Raw genomic sequence first — 18,343 nt, 5'->3', positions numbered from 1 at the left:
ACCAAGACGCGCATGCGACGTCCCTTCTCCGCTCCCCCACATTCACCTCTCCCTCTCCGAGCGCGAGCGCCCGAGCGTGTGCCAAGCTGCCGCATCTGTGTCTTGCTCCTGCAGCGGCCTCGCCCGTTCCGACGCCCACGCACGACCCTTCTCGAGCTCAGTAGGGCAGTCTCGATCGAGAGTTCGCGGCAAGGTCACGTCCGAGGCAGGCGTCGTCGTCTCGGACTCCGGCGCAGCTCGGCGCACCTGAGCGCAGGGAGGACTCAGCAGCTCGCTCCGCGTCGTGAGGCGGCACTGGCGCTTGCTTCGGCCGTAATGAGCGACGCCTCTGCCTCATCCGCGGCGGCGGCGCCGTCGGCCTCGTGGCTGGCGTCGCTCGACGCCGTGTATGCGCTCTTCGAGGACCCGGCACTGCGGGCGCAGCATGCACACCTGGCGCAGCGCACTGAGGAGGCGGTGCGGCTGTGCGAAGAGGTGGTGCGCGATGTCGGGTGAGTCGCTACAGCGCGCGAGGCGTGCCCGCGCCGCGCTGACGGCCAGCGGCGGCGGCAGGCTCGAGGCGCTTGCCATCTCCTACAACGGCGGCAAGGACTGCAATGTCCTCGTGCACCTCCTCGCCGCCGTGCTGCAGCGTCTCTCTTCCCCTGCCTCCTCCTCCTCGCTGCCGCGTCTGCCCGCGCTCTACGTCGCCTGCGCCGCGCCCTTTGCCGAGGTGGAGCGCTTCGTCGCCGCCAGCGTGGCGCGCTACAATCTCGAGCTGCGCCGCGTGCGCAGCGACATGAAGGGCGGCCTGCAGGAGTACATGCGCATGCGCGCCGAGCACATGGGCCGGCCCTGCAGCACCGTCTTTGTCGGCCAGCGCCGCACCGATCCCGGCGGCGGTGAGTTGGGCGCCCTTGGCTATGCGCAGGCCGGCGGGCTGGCGCTAGATGGGCTGACGCTTGCATTCCCTCTGGCTCAGCCTCGCTCAAGCCAAGGGATCCCACCGATCCCTCCTGGCCGACGCTGGAGCGCATCCACCCCATCCTCGACTGGTCGTACGCCGACGTGTGGGCCTTTCTGCGCTGTCCCGTCTTTGGCGACGAGGCGCTGCGGATGAGCGCTGCGCAGCGCGACGAGACGGCGACGGCACAGGCACCGGGCGTGCCGTACTGCGTGCTGTATGACCAAGGGTGAGTTGGGGCGCGCGGCGAGAGAGAAAGAGAGGGCGCGCGAGGGCTGAGAGTAGGCCCACGCACGCAGCTACACTTCGCTAGGCTCGACATTCAACACGCTGCCCAACCCCGTGCTGCGCCTCGATGATGCCGACGCCGGCGCACCACGACACGCCGCTGCGGCGGCCGCGGCAGCGCCGCCCTCGGCGCTCGCCACGCGCGCCGCGGCATGGCGCCCCGCCTACATGCTGCAAGACGAGCGCCTGGAGCGCGCCGGCCGCGTCGGGAGCTCGCCGGCGCGAGAGGGGCAGGGCCAAGCTGGCTAGCTCGTTGGGCGACGAACGATGCAGAAGGCCCACGTCAATGGATTGATGGGGCTAGAAGTGTTGTCTAGAGTTCGGTGTGCGCGTGGAGAGCGGGCGCGAGGCATTAGGAGGGAGCAAGGAGAGAGGGGCTGGCTGCGCGGGAGAGCCAGATGGCCAGCAGAGGCAGTAGCAGGCAAGACAGGAGCGAGACGAGGCACAGATAGACGTGGTTCCTGAGCGGGCCGGGCAGCACGGCTGCCCAGGCTGCAGGAGCGCCGAGAGGGCTGTGGCGCTCGCGCTCCTCCTGTCGGCGGCGTCATGCGCGCGGCGCCGCGCTGCCCGGCGGCGTGGGCACGGCGAGCGGAGGCACGACAAAGTGGCCGAAGAGCGAGAGGACGCGCAGCTGCAACGAGGACGCCACCTCCACTTGGAACGGCACGTAGGGCGAGTGTTCGCCGTCAATGGAGATCAGGCCGCCCTGGTGTGGACGAGGATGTATGTGAGTCTGAAGCCACACGGCGAGTCACCTCTGGGTCGTGTGCCCTTGTGGCGCAGCAACGCACCTTCTTGAGACTCTTGTCGCCCGCCTTGCGCCGCGGCACCACGCGGTACGCCTCGCACTTGAGGTACGCCAGCGCCGCGTCGTACACGACATTGCCCGTCTCGGCGCCGTTGATGGCGCGCAGCTTGGCCGCGCGGCCGCCGCCGTGCAGCGTCAGCGCCACGTCGACGAGGCCGTCGCCGGGCGCGGCAAAGGGGAACTGCAGCAGATCGCGCCCCACGTACGGCAGCTTGCCGGCGTAGAGCGCCGAGATGGAGGCGGGGATGCGATGCCATGATGAGCTCGCACTTGAGCTTGATGGTGGCGGGGAGGAAGAGGAAGCGACGCTGTAGGGCCACGACGGATCGTGCAGTGACAGCTCGGGCAAGGAGCTGAGCTCGAGCGGCTCGCCATGCGCGTCGCGCAGAGTCTCGGTGACGGCACCGTGACGCAATGGCGGTGCCTCGTCTCCTTGCTGCGCATCGGCGTCGCCGCCGCTGCTCCACGCCGGCTCCTTGCTCGCGTCCAGCATGCGTCTCCGCATCTCGTCGCGATTCAGCGTGCCCTGCTCGCCCAGCTTGACGTACACGTCCACCTCGCACTCCTTGTTCGCCAGCACGCCGCCGATGTATCCGATGCTGCGCCCCTGCGGTCAGCCACAGCGCATGGCAGGCCAAGAGGCGCACGGCACTCACACGAATCGAGCATCGCCAAGCGCACGCATGTGCTCAGTGCCCAAGTCGATGTCGGCCATGAGTCCGATGGCCTGCGAGAGAAAGGAGTAGACGTGGGTGTACGGCTTCATCTCCTGCGCTTCCTGCGTTGCAGCCACGCCGTTGGGCGCCGGCTTGCCTTTGCGCTTCGGCATCTCGACGCGCGGCTGCGTCACGCTGCACACGTCAATCTTCATCGCGCGGCCCTTGATGACATTGAGGCACGCCAGCGCCAGATTGAAGCCCTCCTGCGCGCCGAGGATGTTGACCGCGACGCCATTGCCGCTGCCCGTCGGGATGGGCGCGACGAAGAGCTTGCGCAGCGCCGCGCGCGCATCGGCGCGCGAGGCCAGGCCGTTGAGCACTTCGTGCAGCATGCCGTCGCCCGAGACGCACACGATGCCGTCGAACGCGTCGATGTCGACGGCACGCGCAATCTCCGTGCCGTGGAAGGCCCTGCGCGTCACCTCGACGTCGAGCACACAGCCGGCCGCCTCGAGGATGGGGCGGATGCGCTGCGCAAAGAGCACGCGTGCCTTGCCCGGCCCGCCGATGGGGTTGAGCAGCACCTTGAGGCGCCGAAAGGGCGCCACGTGGGCGTAGGCCAGCACACTCAGCTGCGCGGCCCAGCTGGCCGCGGCGCCGCTCGCCGACGCAGCGACGCGCGCCTCGATGGTGATGAGGCGCAGGTTGGCGCACGGCCCCTCGAGCTGCTCCAGCAGATGCGCCGCGTCGCGAGCGGCATCAGACTGGTCCGAGGGAGCAGCCGCCTGCTGCTTTGCGCAGAGCGCAGCGACGAGCGAGGCGCGCGAGGCGCTCTTGCGCAGCAGCAGCGACGACGAGGCGGCGCCCAAAGGCGGCGAGAGGAGCCGCAGCAGCAGCGAGCCGCCGTCGCTGTCGGCGACGAAGGAGGCGTGGAGGAGCAGCTGCGGCGGAATGCAGAGGTATGCTGATGCTGCATCTGCGAAGCGAGCGTCGTGCATCAGCTGGGCCTGCTCGTTCCTGCGTGCGGACCCGGCATGAGCCGCATCTCACCGCTGTGTGCCTCGGCGGCGCCGCGCGAAAGCCAGAAGAGATGCGCGTCAAAGGCGACGCTCGCCGGCTTGCCCTCGATGGAGACGGCGAGGCGCTGCGGCGCGCTGGCGGCGCGGCTGGGCGCGGCTGCGGCGGACGAGGCCATGGCGGATGCCGGGCAGGTGTGGCGGAGCGGAGAGAAGCGAGGAGCGCGACGAGGAGCGTGGGCGCTGGAGCGACGGCGCTGTCACGCACGGCGGAGGTGCGGATGGCAGACTCGGCGGCGCGCTCGTCTGCCTCTCTCTGTGTGCTGCGGCGCTGGCGGCGAGGTGATGCGGGGTCGACGCGGAGCGGAGCAGGGCTGCACGGATGTGCAGTCCGAGCTCAGGAGGCCCAAGACGCGTCGGATGTGCAAGGGCCAAAGCCGCGGAGCTGCGCTTGCGGGCGAGCCGGCGCTGTTCCCACGCTGCCATTCTCGAGCCCCTAGACGCTCGTCTCGGCTCCACTCGCTCATCAGCGCAGCGAGGCAACCGCCTACAATAGCATCACTTTGCGCACGCTGACGGCATGAGCAGCGGGCTGAAGGGGCAGCCGGCCCCAACAAAGCGAGCCGCGGTGCTGGGTGCTGCGGCACGTGCGCGGCGCCTGCTGAGCGGCCGAGAGCTGCGAGTGCGTCGGCCTGCCCCGTGCGGTCGAGCAAGGAGGCGCCGGCGCCCGATGGGGCAGGCCGCCTCTCTCTGCGCTCGACGGCGCACTTTCCGAAGCAGCCCTGATCACCACCTATAAGAGGCCACTCGCTCTGCGCCCACCTCTTCCCTCTCCACCACCACCACCACCTCCTGCCCCCCGGCGGGCGGGCGAGTCGGCTCTCAGAGCTGGCTCGGCCGCCGGCCTCACCCTCTACCTCCTTCATCACCACCCTGGTTCAGTACATCAGCCAGCCCTCGAGCCTTTCGAATGACGGCGCTTGCGTGCGAGTTCTCGACGTCGGCGCCGTCGCCGTCGTCGTGATTCGCACTCCGGGGCATCGCGCGCGACAGGCTCCCGTGCTTGGTGAGTCCCCGCTTGGGTCGAGGCAGAGCCGCACCTGCATCGCCGCTCACCGTCGCCACCTTCAGGTGCGTCAACAGACCGTTAATCAGCCCTCAAGCACGTCGGCGCGGTCCTTAGCATGCAGGCTCGACGTCGGCCATCGTTGCCGAGCGTCGTCGTCTGCATGCAGAGTGTCGCGTGAGGACGTGCTTCGGTGCTTCTCGGTGAGTCCGGGTCGTCGCCTGGGTGCAGCACGTCTCATGCTCACCTCCTCCTCCTCAGGGGATCTCGATGTGCATCATGCCGAACACCTCTTACACTTGTTTTCGTGGCTCAAGCATGTACACCGACGTCGGTCGTTGTCTCTGCATGCTCGAGCCACGCGCAAACACGCTCGAGACGTGTCGGCATGACTGTACTGTGCGTACAGTCGCTGCCGATAGGCAGCTCTTCGCTGATCAGCCATCTTTCCCGACGCTCAGACCTCGACTGCGCTTCAACAGCACGGTGTCTGCGTCGTCGCTCGATGTGTGCGGTATGTCTGAGATGGCCACGAAGTGTCAACTCCTGCTCACCGTCTTGCTCTTCAGCGCACTCGCCTGTCCGACCACGACAGCACGTCGACGTCGTCGTCGGCCAAACGAGCACGCTGTGAGTCGTTCGTTGTCGAGAGCCATCGATCGGCTGCTCATCGTCTTGCCTCTCAGACTCAGGCCTCAAGCCCGCGCGACGACACCTCGATGTCTTGCCCTTCATCCTCTCCTTCCTTCACTTCCCTTCACTGTGCGTACGGCGTCGTCGAGTTGCGCCTTGATCCTTTTGCTCACCATCATCTCACAGATCCGCGCGACCGTCGACGGCAACACGCGGCATCCTTTTCGGTGGTATGCGTAGTCGCGGGATCGCCACGACGGTGCGTGTCTTGGAATGACCTCGACGAACCCAAGTTCATCATAACCCAGACTCAGGCCTGGCTTCGACGTTACGCCTGACTTGGCATGTGCTTGCGCTTTGTTGACGGAAAAATCGAGCACATAGCTGCTGCATGTTTCAGCTCTAGCGTCCCAGAGCAGCATACACACGGCGCCTATGGACTTGACGACTCCGCCGACGCAATGCAGTGCATTCCCGGGCCTTGCACGATGTGAGTCGAGCCACGCCACCGCGCTGCCCTTCATCGTCTCTGCCTCATGCTGACCCTGCGCTGACACAGGTCCGTCCACGCACATCAAGATCTCAACTACGCTGGCTCTCGATGGTTCTGAGTAAAGAGCACGCCATGACGTCTTGGCTCTAGCGCTCTAGGGCCAGACCAACGGCGTGCGCTATCTCGACTTCGTCGAGAGCCAGTGCAGCTTGAGCAATGGTGCCGTGTGAGTGTCGCGCAGCACGCACGGAGCCGCTGGCGATACGTGTCGCTGCCCTCGATGCATGCTCATTGCCCGACCACGCAGACCAGCGCGCTCGCCGCTGCCCGAGGCACGACGCACCCGACCTTCATCCGCAACTACGCGCCCACTGTCACCACCACTAGCTCGACTACCTCGTCAACGATGGGCCCATTCCATCGTTCGCAGTGAGCACCCGGCTCTAGCGCCCTAGAGTCGCGGCGTCACGGCGAACGACAGTCCACGGCTCATCGTTGAGGAGATGCCAGGCCAGTGCCTGTGACGTGAGTCGTATCTCAGGTACCACGAGCTGCCATCTCTGCATCGTCGGCGCTTGCTCATACCGACTCACCGTGCAGATCACCGCGTGACGAGGCCACAATCGGCGACCGAGTCGTGCTCGGCAACTCGCTCGCCCACGCGTCCTCATCGATCGTGGCTCGCTTGGGCTTGACTTCGGCGCGCAGGATGGCCACTGAGAGTCATCCATGGAAGCACGCCCAGACTCATCTGGGCGGTCGCTGCTGTGAATGGTCGCTCTCTGCAGCCTGCGCGCCGAGAGTCTTCCGTGAGCAAGCTCGGCCGTGTGGGCATCGGGTGGCACGGCAAGGTTCTGCAGTACGTCCGCCTGCGTGTGGACGTCGACAGTGCCCGCGTCTGGGGCAGTTTCTATACCGCTGCCGCTCTCGAATCGCGAGAGCGCGCTCCGGGATAGGTTGTGGACCCACACGTCGGATCTGCTCCAGACTCCATATCACAGATGGACGAGGACCACAGCGAGGACACATCGACCGTCCGACCGGCACGCTCGACGGCCGCGCGCACGACGCGGAGGCGAGCGAGATCCTCCCGTCGGCGGGCAGCTCGCAAGCTGCTCACCGGCACGAAGTTCTCGCTTGTGTCGCCTGTGCGCGTCACCTGCGAGCATGACCGTGCGCCGTACTTGAGCATCGGTACGTGCTCGTGTCGACGCTTCCGCAGTAATCAGCTGACACCGCTTCGCTCGCAGTCATTCGCTCATCATCGAGAACGGCACGACTGCTCCGCGTCGCTCCAGCGCCGCTGTGAGGCTGCTCCTTGTCGCAGAAGGTGGACCTCGGCTCAACAGAGGCCGTCCTGCATCTCGCGGTGCAGGACGGCGTCGGTTGTGGTCGTAGTCGTAATCTGCACATGCAAGCGGCCAGCAAGCGACTCGAGGAGCGAGGCGCACAGCGATCCGTGCGATGTTCCCCTCGGTCAGTAGAGCGCATGTTCGGACTCTCGCATTCACTGACTCGAGCCTCGCGCAGCACGTCTTGCTACGGCGACGACGCTACGATGGCTCTGCGCTGAGCGAGCGCTGCGCTTGTTGCCGGTCGCTTCTGAAGAGTTCGAGTACGGTCGATTCCCGCTTCGCCTCAACCTGAGGTGGACCTTGGCGCCGGCAGTCCTCGAACGCTTTCAGATGCGTCTTTGCGGAAGCCAGCGAACGTGCGCGTATCGCCAGGCAACACGGGCAGCGCAGCACAGGTAAGTGCGAGCAGGGACGGAGACGCCTCAGGGATGCCGCAGCTGACGCGAGGATCTCGCAGTGCGCCGCTTGCTGTTGCGGACGAGCGGCTGGCCCGCGTCGCGCAATCGGGCGCTGCCGTCGTTTCCCTCTTCTGCCCGCGTTTCGCCCGGCGATGGAGCTCGTCTCGACCAGGCCTGGTCGAAGTCGTGCGCCATCGCGCGCGGAATCCGGTGCATGCGAGCAGAAAGGAGCAGTGCAGCAATGCTCGCAGAGCGCGCTCGCGCAGCAATCCCGTGCGTACTCGTGCAGTGGATATGCGCAACAGAGAGCTGACGCTCAGTGGTCCACAGCCGCTTCACTCGTCGCGGCGCTTCCACGCCGCACTTTCCCCGCTACCTGATTCTTCTTCCACCTCCTCGCCGCTCTGTCAAGCACCCACGATGGCACGCGTCTTCGCGCAGGCGCGTGCTCTCATCGGTGTACGACGTGAGACGGTGACGAGGTGTTGAGACGTGAGCACAAGCGAGGAAAGCGCCTTGTGCTCTTCGTGCAGCAAGCAGGTGTGTGACCTCGCATCGTCCCACGCATCGGCAGCTGACTCGATCCTCCCGAAGCAGGCCGCGCAGCGCAACGCAAGCCCTGTCTCGCAGATTTTGTGGTACCTTGCTGCCTCGCTTCGTTGGGCCCCCGACGACCGCGCGCACCTACGCCTAGCTGCGCGCCGTCGTCGGGAGTCCCAGTCGAATCTGAGGCAGCAAGGGACTCGCGTTCGAGATCCGCGAAGCGGGCGTGCTGTGTGCAGACAAGCGGTACGTGCGTGCGTGGACTCGCATCAGCCTCAGAAGCTGACGCCGGGACTGCACAGGGGCACTCGCGCATCATCGGTCATTCGTGCTTCGCAAGCTTCTTTGCGGAGATCTTGCTGCCGGGGGCATGTTGGGTCACCCGTCGATGGGCGCGGCTATGTCTAGCTGCGCTCTGTCGTCTGATGGTCCCACCATCCGTTGGCAGCGAAATCTCGCCGAGCAAGCTGCTCCAAGCGCATCGGTCGCGTGCGTGCGGTAAGTGCGAACGTAGAGCGCCCTCCGTCAGCTGCTGATACGTCCCGCTGCACAAGATCGACGACTCATCGTCACGGCCACGACCGCAAATCGCGAGGCCACACGCCTTTCGCGCGTTTCGCCATCACGTCAACTCCTCCCGCGACGGTGGACATCGAGTCCTCGATGTACGCTCTTGCGGCAGGAGCTGCAGTGAGGACGAAAGATCTGGCGAAAAGCTTGTGGCCTTGTGAAGTGTGGCGTCTGCAGTGGAAGGTGCGTGTGCGTGCGCCGCTCCATCCGTCGGCGGCTGACACTGGGCCTCGCCTTTCAGCATGCCGAAACCCACCCGCATGGCCAAACGCGCATGCCGCTCGACCGCGAACTCGCAGACTCGCAGCTTTGCAAGGGCCAAGCGCTCGCTCGTGCGCGGCGCACATCTACGTCTAGCTGTGCGCCACGACTAGCGACGTGTTCCCCTCGCGCAGCAGCGAATCATTGGCTCTTCCGGGCACGCGTCTCGTGGTGCGTCCGTCTGGAGCAATGCACCTTCGAGTCCTGGCTGACGCTCAGCCTCTCGCAGGCCGTTGCCCTTGGGCGAAAGAGCCGGTCGCTCTCGCCCGACCCCTGTCTGCTGTGTTGAAGATCCAGCACAGGCATCGATCGCTAGCTTCGCCGCTGGCGCACGCCTCGATTGAGTCGTGCTCCTTTCTCGAAAGACACGCCCCATGTCTGTGCCAAGACTCCCATCGCCGAGCTGGCCTGCCAGACCGGACATAGCGAAGCACGCGGTATGTGCGCGCCAGTCGTCGGAACCGCATCGACCGCTGACACCGGGCTCTTGCAGTGCTTCGCACTCCCTCGAGAAGCCCCTGACGTCGGACCGCTGCCCGTTGGACACGGCACGGCGCAAGCTTCTGTAACGACGTTCAGCATGTGCTCATGCCTCAGCTGGGGCGTGCGCTCGTGTCGAATACTTGTCTATGAAGACAGCGAAGTGCGGCATTCAGCGAGTGTGCGACGCGATTCTGTGGCAAGGAGGTACGTCCAATCGCGGCCGTCGAGCGCTCATCATCAGCTCACACCGCCTTCCTCCAGCCTCGACACGCCTGCCGCCGCACCGCCAAGCGTGATCGACGCTCTTGATGCGAGCTCGTCTCGGCCGCAAATGACATCGGTGCGCCTCTCAGTCGAGCGGCACACCCTTGTCGCTTTCGTCCCATGTTGTTGCTCGGACTCAAGATCGTCGATTACGCCCAGCGAAGCATCAGTCGATGGCGAGCGGTACGCGTGCCTGCGCCACACACCCAAGCTTACCTGCTCACACGCCCTCTCCCATCACGCAGCTCGCCTCGACGGCCGATCTGCCTCATACTGCTTCGTGAACACCGTGGATGAAGAGTACCTCTTCGCCAGTTAGCATCGAGGCGCTCCTCCGCTGAGGTGCGCCTCGTGCCAACTGGTGACGAGCCTTTTCATCCACGCGCGCTCATCGGAGCGGCTCGCGGCGACGTGCAGTACGTTGGAAGTGCACGTCAGTCGCACCTCAAGCTCACGCGAGCCTCTCACAGCACGCCGCGCGCTCCTCGACATGTCATTTCTCCATCTCGCATCGCCGCGTTGCGAGAGTTGTCGGATCCAGCTGGTCTCGAAGGGCATCAACGCGTCTGCGCTTCTCGATCAGATCGGGGCACGCATTCTTGTTAATGTCTTTGAGATCGCCTGGGTCTCGAACGCTCTCATCGGTACGTCCACGGCGCATGCCGACGATGCAGCTCCGCCGCTCAACCTTTCATCACACTGCAGCCGCACACGAGGTCGGAGAAGCGGCTGCTCTACGTCTTACGACGCCCAGCCCGTCGACGCTCACGGGCATCTGCGCGAATGGTGGGAGCTGCACAGCTGCGCGCCTCTGGAAAGTCTTTCTAGATGTGCGCCGCTGTTAAGCTCCCACCATCTTTCAGATGCCAGGACAGCGTCGGCCAGCGCTTGCCATCGCCGCTCTCCGTCGCGACGCGCCTGTCCCGCCGACGCGCTCCGGCTTCTTCTTGACGCATGTCCTCGTCTTGCAACGGAGCGCATGTAGACACGCGTCTAGATGCGCGCTTGTGCAGGTCGCTCGTCATCGTCGCCACGTAGAAAGTCGTGCACGTCTAGCTGGATGGGCGGATTGCGACACGACGTAGCGAGTGCGGAGGTGAGTGCCTGTAGAGCACCAGCGTCACAGGGCTGCTCAGCCCGCTCACGCACGTCTCTGACAGTTGAGCAAGCCGTGCGATCAAACGTCTGCTCTACGCCCGCCGCACGCTCGGACCTACCGGCGCTTCGCCCTTTCTTTGACTTTTGCCGGGCAGGAGAGGCCACCTACAGACGCACGAGTCTAGACGAAGAACTAGATGGCACTGCTGTAGGAACTTCTCTTCTGCTGTGCAGAAGGCAACGAAGGAGTCCAGCGCCGGTCCGTTCGAGGCTCAAGCGGCGAATGGCAGGTGAGCGTCGCGAGCGCTTCTGCCTCGACATACGCTGATTCTCTCCGACTGCAGCGCCGCCGGCCATGGCTCGCAACGGGCTCGATGCAGTCATACAGCCACTCGCGAGACAGCACCGAATTCGCTACGTCGACGAAAGTGCCGCCTCGAGCCTGGCTCTCGTGATCCTCGAGCTCGACTGTGGCGCCATACGCAGCAGGTGAGCGTCACAAGGCCGTTGGCCGAGTCGCCTCAAACACCGCTGACTCCCACCTCTCGCAGCGCCTCGCTTAATCTAGCAGCGCTGACAGGCCTAATACTGGAGGTTTTGCGCCTCGAGACGGCATCGACTTTGCCGTCGCGGAGCAAGTGCCGCCTCGAGGCGTCATCCTCTTGCCTCAGGCTTGTCGTGTGTCCCCAGACCCACGAGGTGAGTGTCGCAAGCTCGTCGCCCCGACCGCCGTTGACACGCGACTTTGGACAGCGCCTCGCTCCATTCGTAGCAGCGTCGTAGCAGCGTCAAGCTAGATTGGGTCAGACCCCCGTTAATGACTGCACATGCTCCACGCAGAGGATGTGCGACCACGAACGGGCCGATGACTCGGCTTCGAGCTCGCCGCTGCTGCTGTGCAGACCAGGTGGGTGCCTCGAGCTTGCCCTTGTTGCCTGATGCACTGACCCCGGGCTTTGCGCAGCATCTCGCTCCCCCGGCCGCCGCGGCGCGCTTGTTTCGCGAGGGATAAAAGCTCGAGGCCGCACAGACGTCGCCACGCCGGCGGACTGCTGCCTCGAGCTTTCAGATCGCTCGACCTCAAGCTCGCCGTGATCGACCTCGCTCGGGCAGAACAGGATCGCGTGAGTGTCTTGAGCATGTCACAGGCGGCGTCATGCCCGCTGACACCCGATCTCACGCAGCGCCTCGCTCACTTCTCGGTGGAAGCGAGCTCGAGTGGTGGGCACGACTGCCGAGAGCGCGCAGACGTCGCCACGTCGACGAACTGCGGCCTCGAGCTGTCATAGACCTGCCAGTCGAGCTCGTCTGCACCGACCGGTCAGGCTAGGATCGTGCGGACCACGTGAGTCTCACGAGCTGACCAGCCTCGTCCGCCATACTCATGCACCGTCTTCCGCAGACGCCTTGCTCCTTCGAGGACTGCCGTGATCTCCTGGAGTGCGCTGTCACTGCCGGAACCGCCCTGGCTCGCCGTGCAGCGAGCCACGGCTTCCTCGGGCTGTTATGCGCACCTCCAGAAGATCATCGTGGTGTTCCATGTAGCAGCTCAGCCTCATGCCGACCAGGTGAGTGTTGCGAGCTCCTCGGCACTCGCCATGTGCACTGACGTCCGGCCTCTCGCAGCGCCCGTGCTGCACCGCGTATCCCGATGAGCGCGAAGGGCCGTCTAGACATTCCGAGTCCGCCCCGCCGTCGCCACTGCGACGACCGTGTGCCGCCTCGGAGCGCCGCACATTGCCTCTTCGCGCATTACGCGATACGGGTTGCTTTAGTGCGCTGTTCAGCTCCAGGTCCTTCCCCTCTCTCTGGCTTCGTGCACTGTGCTCTCGCTGTCGACCTCCTGTCAATGCTAGTGGCTTGCCTCTCCCGTCTCCTTTCTTCGCGCACTTGTGACTCGTGGTCCGTGCGGCGCATTGATCGCTACCGGCCAGAACTCATCTCACCCTTCAGCCTCGTCTCGTGTGCGTCTCGTGCTCTCCTGGCCTCATCCTATCGTGCAGTGCTGCGCATGCATTGCCCGATCCCCCGCCCTTCTTGTCTCAGGTCTTCCGGCCTCTCCCCTCCAATGCCTCCCTGAAGTCCTTTGGCAGCTCGCACTTGCTCAGCTTGCGGTAGTCGTACGACACGCACCCCTGCTCGGCCGTCGCGACGACGGCGCGCTGCTGGAGGCTGTACAGCGCCGCGCGCAGGTTGAAGCGGTCCGTGCCCAGCGGCAGGTCGGGCGCGGAGCCGATGAGCAGCTGAGAGGGGGAAGTCAGCAGGAGCACAGAGGGGGTGTACGGGAGATGCAACGTGAGGAGAAGCAGGCAGAACGTACAGTGTCCGGATAGCTGCGTCGGAGGGCCAAGAAGCTTGCGTCAGCCCACACCCGGTCATTCGCAGTGTGCCTCGCCTATCTGCTCGCTCTCTCCATCTGCCTCTCTTGCTCCTCTCTCTCTCTCTCGCATCTTGAAGGAAAACTCACACGACGGGCCGGCGGTAGCGCACGCTGATGCTGCCCAGAATCATGCTTTCGCCCGAGCCGCGCACAATGTCGGCCTGCCGCTGCGGCGGCAGGTCGCGCGCGACAACCTCGGCGAAGCGCATGCGCGCCGACTCGATCTGTTGCGCGGCGGGCGCTCGTTAGGGAAAAGAGGAAAGGGAGGAGGCAAGGGCAGGTTGCTGGGACGTACGAAGCGGACGTAGTGACAATTGTTCACTTTTGGCTCTCGGTCAGCTTACACGCCCGCATCGTGCTCCAACGGCGCAGGCTTACCGTGCTGGAACTGCTCGCACCATGCGCGTCTCAGTTGAGCATCCCTGATGATTGCGCAAGAGGCGGGCGGCAAAGCCAGACTCACCGCATCATGGTCGCCCCAGCAGATGCGCTGCTCCCAGAGCGACTCGGCGTCGTACCCCGCGGCGACGAGCTCGCGCTTGGCGTGCTCGAGCGCGGCGGCGTGCGCCGAGGCCTCGGCGGCGGACACGGCCGAGGAGGAGGGCGCGGGCTGCGCGGCAGCGGAGAAGCGAGAGGCGCTGCTGCTGAAGGCGCGGCGCGCACGCAAGACCGGCAGCGCGCTGCTGCGCTGCAGAAGAGACAGCATCGAGGCGAGTGTAAGAAAGGCGTGGGGGTGGTGGACCGGAGCAATGGCGCGCCGGATGCGAGTGCGGCAGGCGCCCCATCGCTGCTCCACCCCCGCAAGGACGCAACGGAAGCAGCGGCTTCAAGTTCTCGGCCCGCTCGCTGCCGATTGCGCCGAGGCGACTCGCGTCACGTGCCAGCACGAGCCATGCTTCTCGCCGCGCTCACATGCCTCCTCCCCCCCCCTCTCTCGCCACCCTGAGTGGCCGAGGCCGACGGGTCAAGCCCCCTCGCCGCCTCACGTTTGCGTCACGCGAGCGCAGCGCGTGTCCGACCAACACGCACACGCACACGCGCATGCCGCACGCACGCACGGCCGCGGCGGGCGCAACACCGCCTCGCTCGCTCGAGGGCTGGGGCGAGGTTCGCGCGCCTGTTGCGTACGAGGCGGACCCCCCCCCCCCCCCTGACAGTCGAGGGCGCACGCGTAGGACGGAAGAGGCGCTCCGTCGGGCAGGCCCAAAGCGAAGCCGGGCGGAAGCTGTCGCCTGCGATGCATGAGGGGTGCTGTGATGGACGCGGCGCCGACGCGAGGCGGTGCCCTGCCGACGTCGGCAAGCGTCAGAGGGAGGAGGGCGCGTGCGAGGCACCCCCAGATGCACACATGCGAGGCGCGGGCGGCGGCGCAGCGAGATGCGGCAGCACGCGGCAAAGACGCCGAGCGGCGTCACGGCGCTCTGCGTGGCTGAGATGAGGCTGGGCAGGCAGGCATGCGAGGCTCGGCAATGGCATCGGCACGGCCGACGGCGAGGTCGCGTGAGCACGCAGCATGAGCCAGCATCAGCGCTGCCAGCAGCATGCCCATGCAGCACCAGCAGCGAGCTGCAGCTGCAGCGTGACGGAGCGAGCGTCGGGCGGCGTCGCTGTCCCGCGGCGCGCAGGAGAGGGGCAGTCGAGCGTGAGAGCGGCGTGGGGCGGCACCGGCGGGGCGACGTGGCGCAGCGCTGCCGCTGGCGCACAAAGACAAGGCGCGGCAGGCTCCCTCCGCCCTTGCTCCACCTGCGACTCGTTCTTCCGCTCCACCACCATCCCTGCGCTGCCATGTCCTCGCCCCCTGCAGCACACGCTGCGGCGCACGCCCAGGCCGTCGCGCTGGCGGCCGCCGCACATGCGCAGGCACACGCCGCCGCCGCCCGCGCCGCCGGTGCGCCGGCGCCGGCTGCCAGTGCGGCCGGCGCCAGTGTGCAGCGCGCCGTCAGCGTCAAGGCGCCTCCTCCTTCCTCGCTGCCGCAGCACGTACCACAATCAGCACCACAGCTGCAGCGCGACGACGACGTCCTCTCCTCGCCCGACTCGCTCGACGCCTCCGACGACGACGTCCTCTCGGCGGGCACGCGCGCCACGTCGCCCGCACCCACCAGTCCGACGCCCGGCTCGCCGCGGCGCGTCGCCGCCGCACCCACGCCGCTCGCCGCCGGCGCCGCGGCGCTCACGCCCACGCCGCGCTCCGCCAAGCCCGCACCCGCCGCGGAGCCGCGCGCCGCAGGCAGCGGCGAGCCGCGGGCCGCGCGCTCGACGGTGCGGCGCTCCGCTCCGGGCACGCCCTCCATGTCGCGCAGCACCTCACTCTCCCTCGGCGCGCCCTTGCCCAACGTCCTCGCCTCCGCACACGGCCTGCCCGCCGACGCGCGCGAGGCCAGCACGCTCTCGACGCTCTTCGTGCACAAGCCGGCGCAGTCGCCCGCCGACGAGATCGGGCAGCCGCTCTTTCCCGTGGCCGCGCTGCACTCGGCGTCGCGCCCCGTCACGCGGCCCACGAGCCCGAGCCGCAGTCCGGCCGCCTCGCCGGCGCCGCCGCGAGGCCTGCGCTCGCCGGCGCCGCCGCAGCTGGCGGGCGAGGAGGCCATCTTTGAGCGCGACATTGAGCATCGCGATGCGCATGCCCTCACGGCGGCCGAGGTGATTGACGTGGCGGTGCCGCCCGTGCTGGACGATGCGGTGGAGGCGCTGACGGAGGGAGATCCGAGCGTGAGTGTGTGCTGCGCCGGCTCTTCTTGCGCTTCAGCCATGGCTGACCCGCGCCTCTTGCCTGCCAGTCGTTCGAAATCGTAGCGCCCGCCTCTTCCTCGCCCATCGCCCTCTCCGTCTCCGCGCTGTCCGCACACAACACGCACGGCACCTCGTCGCCCGCCATGTCCGACGTGGGCCCCGCGGGCTCGCTGGCCGCGCAGCTGGCGGAGCGCTTCTCTCTCGACGGCGCCAGCAGCAGCGTTGCCGGCACGTCGCCGCCGGGACGGCGCGCCGTCAGCGGCCACCGCCGTCCGCACTCGGACGCGAGCAGCATCAGTGTCGGTGCGGCGCCGCTGCCGGCATCAGCAGGAGGCGCGGGCATGCAGCAGGTGCTCGACTCGAGCGCCGATCCGCTCGGCATGGCCATGATCCCCGGCGGCCTGCTGTTCGGCAACGCTGCAGCTGCCTCTGCCACCGCCGGCACGGCAACGGGCACCGGCTCGGCCTCGCGTTCCGTCTCGCGCGGCGGCGGCGGTCCTTCTGCCTCGCCTCCCACCGCCAACGCCGGCATGAGTGGCCTCTCTCTTCCCGATCCCTTTCGCGGCTCCTCTCCCGGGCCGTCGTACGCCGCACTGCCCGACGTCGGCCTCTCGCCGGCCCAGGCGCAGCTGGGTGCCGTGGCGAGCAGCTCGAGCAGCGTCAGCATGGACGGCGCCATCATGGCGCCCTCGACGTCTGCCACGGCCAACGCCTCGCTCGGCGTGCTTGCGGACGCCCTCAACGAGCCGACGCCCGCCTCGCCGTACACCGCACGCGAGCACGCGCATGCCGATGCCTCGACGAGCGGCAGCGGCGGCGGCGGCGCCGCGACGGCGGCGGGCAGCCAGCGCACGAGCCTGGCAGCGCCGGGCTGGCACCCCACGACGCAGAGCCGCTCGATGGACGGCATTCCCGGGCACACGATGCCCGGCGGGCTGCCGCCCACGCCGGCGCTCATGACGCCGGGCGAGATGCCTGCGCCGCCCGCCGCGCTCGAGGCGCCTGCGGCCGCGGCAGGGGGCGCCTCGACGACGAGCTCGCCGGCGCCGAAGCGCCTCTCCTTCTTCTCGTACTCGGACATTCTCAACCACGCGCCCGGGCACGTGCTGGACTTTGACGGCGCCGTGCGCGCCAGCCAGTCGATGGACGACGAGGCGCATGCGCATGCACATGCACATGCGCACGGCGCGGCGACGGGAGCGCAGGCACTGGGCCTGGGCATTGCGGCAGGCGGCGCGGGCGCAGCAGAACAGAGGAGGACGTCGCACACGACGAGCGGCACGGGCGGCACGAGTGGCACGGAACGCACGGCGAGAGCCAGTGGCGAGGCGCTGCGATGATGGGTTGGCACCACCCTGTGCCTACTCGGCGCCCAGGCAACTCTGCCTTGCTCCCGTCTCCTCTTTCCCTCTCGTGCCCCTCTGACTGCCCCATCCCTCTCTCTCGCCGCCTGCTCCACTTCCGCAAGCTCCTCGTTCTTCCAGCGGGATGCCCGCCACGCCCCCGCCCCGCCCTCGTCCCCCTGACACGCTCCCCCCCACTCCTAGTCTCTGTTCCACACGTGGGCTGCGCCAATGATCATCTGAGTCACCGGTCTCTTCCCCTTTGGCGACGCTCAGCATGTGTGTGGGGGCGACGTGGACAATGCTGGGCCGTGCACCACGCTGGGCGGCCAGAGAACGCCGAGGGCGGTGTGCAGAGAGAGAAAGAGACAGAAGCAGACTCGACTGGCAGACAGAGAGCGCGCGCGCGGCTCGAGATGGGCAGCACGCTGCCTCAGGAAGGGGCCGCTCGACAGGGATGCGAAGGCTTCGCACCGACTGCCGCGTGCCTGTGGCAAGCCTTGCTGAGGCTCGGCTGCATTGCCGGGACCCTGCTGCCGCTTCGGAGGGCGCAGGGGCGGAGTAAGTAGCCCTCTCTGCGCGAGAGCATGGCGCACGCCTACGCTCGGCTCGGCGTCCTCGGCGAGCTCGCCGGGCCGACGCGAAGGCGCGCGTGCGTGCAGCGGAGCAGCGCTGCCGGCGGGAGCGATGTGCGCTGGCACGGCACTCGGCTCTCGGTCGCCTCCTTGCCTGATGCTGGCCTTGGCGGCCTGCTGCGCCAGAGAAGAGCCTCAGCGCTGGCGGCTGGCGTTGGGGGCACGCTCGGCGCGCGCGGCGCCCGGCCCAGCGGCGGGCCGGAGGCACGGCACTCGGCGTCAAGCCTTCGCGCTTCTTGCCTCTCTCTGCGTGCGGGCGTGGCTGGGCAGCCCACAGGAAGAAGCGGCTGGGGCGCCGGCGCTCGGGGCCGTCGGAGGCATGGGAGCCGAGCAGCGCCCTTGCTTTGCTTTGCTTTGCCCGACGCCGGCGCGAC

General features: G+C 67.4%; 10 protein-coding genes across 10 annotated transcripts; 7 read left to right on the top strand and 3 right to left on the bottom strand.

Moving 5' to 3' along the window:
* The first annotated feature begins 31 nt into the window (after positions 1-31).
* Positions 32-1,516, top strand: FA09DRAFT_358662 (adenine nucleotide alpha hydrolases-like protein). The gene is made up of 4 exons (XM_025744992.1): positions 32-491; positions 553-881; positions 962-1,172; positions 1,243-1,516. Exons 1-4 carry the CDS (start codon positions 316-318, stop codon positions 1,478-1,480), a joined length of 954 nt encoding a protein of 317 aa, XP_025600889.1. The 5' UTR covers positions 32-315; the 3' UTR covers positions 1,481-1,516.
* Positions 1,486-3,872, bottom strand: FA09DRAFT_328023 (hypothetical protein). The gene is made up of 3 exons (XM_025741619.1): positions 2,696-3,872; positions 2,023-2,638; positions 1,486-1,937 (listed from the first exon to the last, which is right to left on the bottom strand). Exons 1-3 carry the CDS (start codon positions 3,694-3,696, stop codon positions 1,776-1,778), a joined length of 1,779 nt encoding a protein of 592 aa, XP_025600888.1. The 5' UTR covers positions 3,697-3,872; the 3' UTR covers positions 1,486-1,775.
* An 865-nt stretch (positions 3,873-4,737) lies between these two features.
* FA09DRAFT_192689 (hypothetical protein) lies at positions 4,738-5,864 on the top strand. The gene is made up of 8 exons (XM_025739398.1): positions 4,738-4,780; positions 4,846-4,957; positions 5,098-5,179; positions 5,242-5,294; positions 5,350-5,410; positions 5,467-5,542; positions 5,600-5,672; positions 5,728-5,864. The coding sequence occupies exons 2-8, from the start codon at positions 4,899-4,901 to the stop codon at positions 5,795-5,797; spliced, it is 474 nt and encodes a 157-aa protein (XP_025600887.1). The 5' UTR covers positions 4,738-4,780; positions 4,846-4,898; the 3' UTR covers positions 5,798-5,864.
* Positions 5,865-6,526: 662 nt separating this feature from the next.
* FA09DRAFT_192935 (hypothetical protein) lies at positions 6,527-7,335 on the top strand. Its single transcript, XM_025739400.1, has 2 exons — positions 6,527-7,100; positions 7,157-7,335. Exon 1 carries the CDS (start codon positions 6,616-6,618, stop codon positions 7,075-7,077), a length of 462 nt encoding a protein of 153 aa, XP_025600886.1. The 5' UTR covers positions 6,527-6,615; the 3' UTR covers positions 7,078-7,100; positions 7,157-7,335.
* FA09DRAFT_192891 (hypothetical protein) lies at positions 7,336-8,359 on the top strand. The gene is made up of 5 exons (XM_025739399.1): positions 7,336-7,382; positions 7,437-7,656; positions 7,719-7,932; positions 7,990-8,199; positions 8,254-8,359. Exons 2-4 carry the CDS (start codon positions 7,592-7,594, stop codon positions 8,146-8,148), a joined length of 438 nt encoding a protein of 145 aa, XP_025600885.1. The 5' UTR covers positions 7,336-7,382; positions 7,437-7,591; the 3' UTR covers positions 8,149-8,199; positions 8,254-8,359.
* Positions 8,360-8,361: 2 nt separating this feature from the next.
* Positions 8,362-9,330, top strand: FA09DRAFT_193058 (hypothetical protein). The gene is made up of 4 exons (XM_025739401.1): positions 8,362-8,448; positions 8,505-8,700; positions 8,757-9,204; positions 9,263-9,330. The coding sequence occupies exons 2-3, from the start codon at positions 8,573-8,575 to the stop codon at positions 9,127-9,129; spliced, it is 501 nt and encodes a 166-aa protein (XP_025600884.1). The 5' UTR covers positions 8,362-8,448; positions 8,505-8,572; the 3' UTR covers positions 9,130-9,204; positions 9,263-9,330.
* Positions 9,233-9,720, bottom strand: FA09DRAFT_193084 (hypothetical protein). Its single transcript, XM_025739402.1, has one exon. The coding sequence runs from the start codon at positions 9,613-9,615 to the stop codon at positions 9,346-9,348; it is 270 nt and encodes an 89-aa protein (XP_025600883.1). The 5' UTR covers positions 9,616-9,720; the 3' UTR covers positions 9,233-9,345.
* A 53-nt stretch (positions 9,721-9,773) lies between these two features.
* FA09DRAFT_192352 (hypothetical protein) lies at positions 9,774-10,241 on the top strand. Its single transcript, XM_025739397.1, has one exon. The coding sequence runs from the start codon at positions 9,848-9,850 to the stop codon at positions 10,097-10,099; it is 252 nt and encodes an 83-aa protein (XP_025600882.1). The 5' UTR covers positions 9,774-9,847; the 3' UTR covers positions 10,100-10,241.
* Positions 10,242-12,612: 2,371 nt separating this feature from the next.
* Positions 12,613-13,413, bottom strand: FA09DRAFT_328021 (hypothetical protein). The gene is made up of 3 exons (XM_025741618.1): positions 13,346-13,413; positions 13,199-13,211; positions 12,613-13,121 (listed from the first exon to the last, which is right to left on the bottom strand). The coding sequence occupies exons 1-3, from the start codon at positions 13,387-13,389 to the stop codon at positions 12,921-12,923; spliced, it is 258 nt and encodes an 85-aa protein (XP_025600881.1). The 5' UTR covers positions 13,390-13,413; the 3' UTR covers positions 12,613-12,920.
* Positions 13,414-15,043: 1,630 nt separating this feature from the next.
* On the top strand, positions 15,044-17,331 carry FA09DRAFT_336723 (hypothetical protein; the record flags this gene model as incomplete). Its single annotated transcript, XM_025743916.1, has 2 exons — positions 15,044-15,970; positions 16,039-17,331. 2 exons carry the CDS (start codon positions 15,044-15,046, stop codon positions 17,329-17,331), a joined length of 2,220 nt encoding a protein of 739 aa, XP_025600880.1.
* Positions 17,332-18,343: the final 1,012 nt, after the last annotated feature.

Source organism: Tilletiopsis washingtonensis (assembly GCF_003144115.1).
Source record: "Tilletiopsis washingtonensis strain MCA 4186 unplaced genomic scaffold FA09scaffold_3, whole genome shotgun sequence".
Lineage (NCBI taxonomy): Eukaryota > Fungi > Basidiomycota > Exobasidiomycetes > Entylomatales > Tilletiopsis > Tilletiopsis washingtonensis.
Note: the sequence above shows the minus strand (reverse complement) of the source record. Positions and strands in the feature narration are given on the sequence as shown.

Bases quoted from the DNA above. Each gene is read 5' to 3' on its own strand.
- FA09DRAFT_192935 (XM_025739400.1), top strand. From the start codon at position 6,616: ATGGCCACTGAGAGTCATCCATGGAAGCACGCCCAGACTCATCTGGGC.
- FA09DRAFT_192689 (XM_025739398.1), top strand. From the start codon at position 4,899: ATGCAGGCTCGACGTCGGCCATCGTTGCCGAGCGTCGTCGTCTGCATG. The intron at 5,180-5,241 runs GTGCGTACAGTC...CCCGACGCTCAG, and splicing joins CGTGTCGGCATGACTGTACT to ACCTCGACTGCGCTTCAACA. The intron at 5,295-5,349 runs GTATGTCTGAGA...CTTGCTCTTCAG, and splicing joins GTCGTCGCTCGATGTGTGCG to CGCACTCGCCTGTCCGACCA.
- FA09DRAFT_192352 (XM_025739397.1), top strand. From the start codon at position 9,848: ATGACATCGGTGCGCCTCTCAGTCGAGCGGCACACCCTTGTCGCTTTC.
- FA09DRAFT_328021 (XM_025741618.1), bottom strand. From the start codon at position 13,389: ATGATTCTGGGCAGCATCAGCGTGCGCTACCGCCGGCCCGTCGT.
- FA09DRAFT_193084 (XM_025739402.1), bottom strand. From the start codon at position 9,615: ATGCTGAACGTCGTTACAGAAGCTTGCGCCGTGCCGTGTCCAACGGGC.
- FA09DRAFT_193058 (XM_025739401.1), top strand. From the start codon at position 8,573: ATGTTGGGTCACCCGTCGATGGGCGCGGCTATGTCTAGCTGCGCTCTG. The intron at 8,701-8,756 runs GTAAGTGCGAAC...CCGCTGCACAAG, and splicing joins GCATCGGTCGCGTGCGTGCG to ATCGACGACTCATCGTCACG.
- FA09DRAFT_192891 (XM_025739399.1), top strand. From the start codon at position 7,592: ATGCGTCTTTGCGGAAGCCAGCGAACGTGCGCGTATCGCCAGGCAACA. The intron at 7,657-7,718 runs GTAAGTGCGAGC...AGGATCTCGCAG, and splicing joins ACACGGGCAGCGCAGCACAG to TGCGCCGCTTGCTGTTGCGG. The intron at 7,933-7,989 runs GTGCGTACTCGT...AGTGGTCCACAG, and splicing joins CGCGCTCGCGCAGCAATCCC to CCGCTTCACTCGTCGCGGCG.
- FA09DRAFT_328023 (XM_025741619.1), bottom strand. From the start codon at position 3,696: ATGCACGACGCTCGCTTCGCAGATGCAGCATCAGCATACCTCTGCATT. The intron at 2,639-2,695 runs GTGAGTGCCGTG...GCAGGGGCGCAG, and splicing joins CTTGGCGATGCTCGATTCGT to CATCGGATACATCGGCGGCG. The intron at 1,938-2,022 runs GTGCGTTGCTGC...CGTCCACACCAG, and splicing joins GCGACAAGAGTCTCAAGAAG to GGCGGCCTGATCTCCATTGA.
- FA09DRAFT_358662 (XM_025744992.1), top strand. From the start codon at position 316: ATGAGCGACGCCTCTGCCTCATCCGCGGCGGCGGCGCCGTCGGCCTCG. The intron at 882-961 runs GTGAGTTGGGCG...CCTCTGGCTCAG, and splicing joins CCGCACCGATCCCGGCGGCG to CCTCGCTCAAGCCAAGGGAT. The intron at 1,173-1,242 runs GTGAGTTGGGGC...CCACGCACGCAG, and splicing joins TGCGTGCTGTATGACCAAGG to CTACACTTCGCTAGGCTCGA.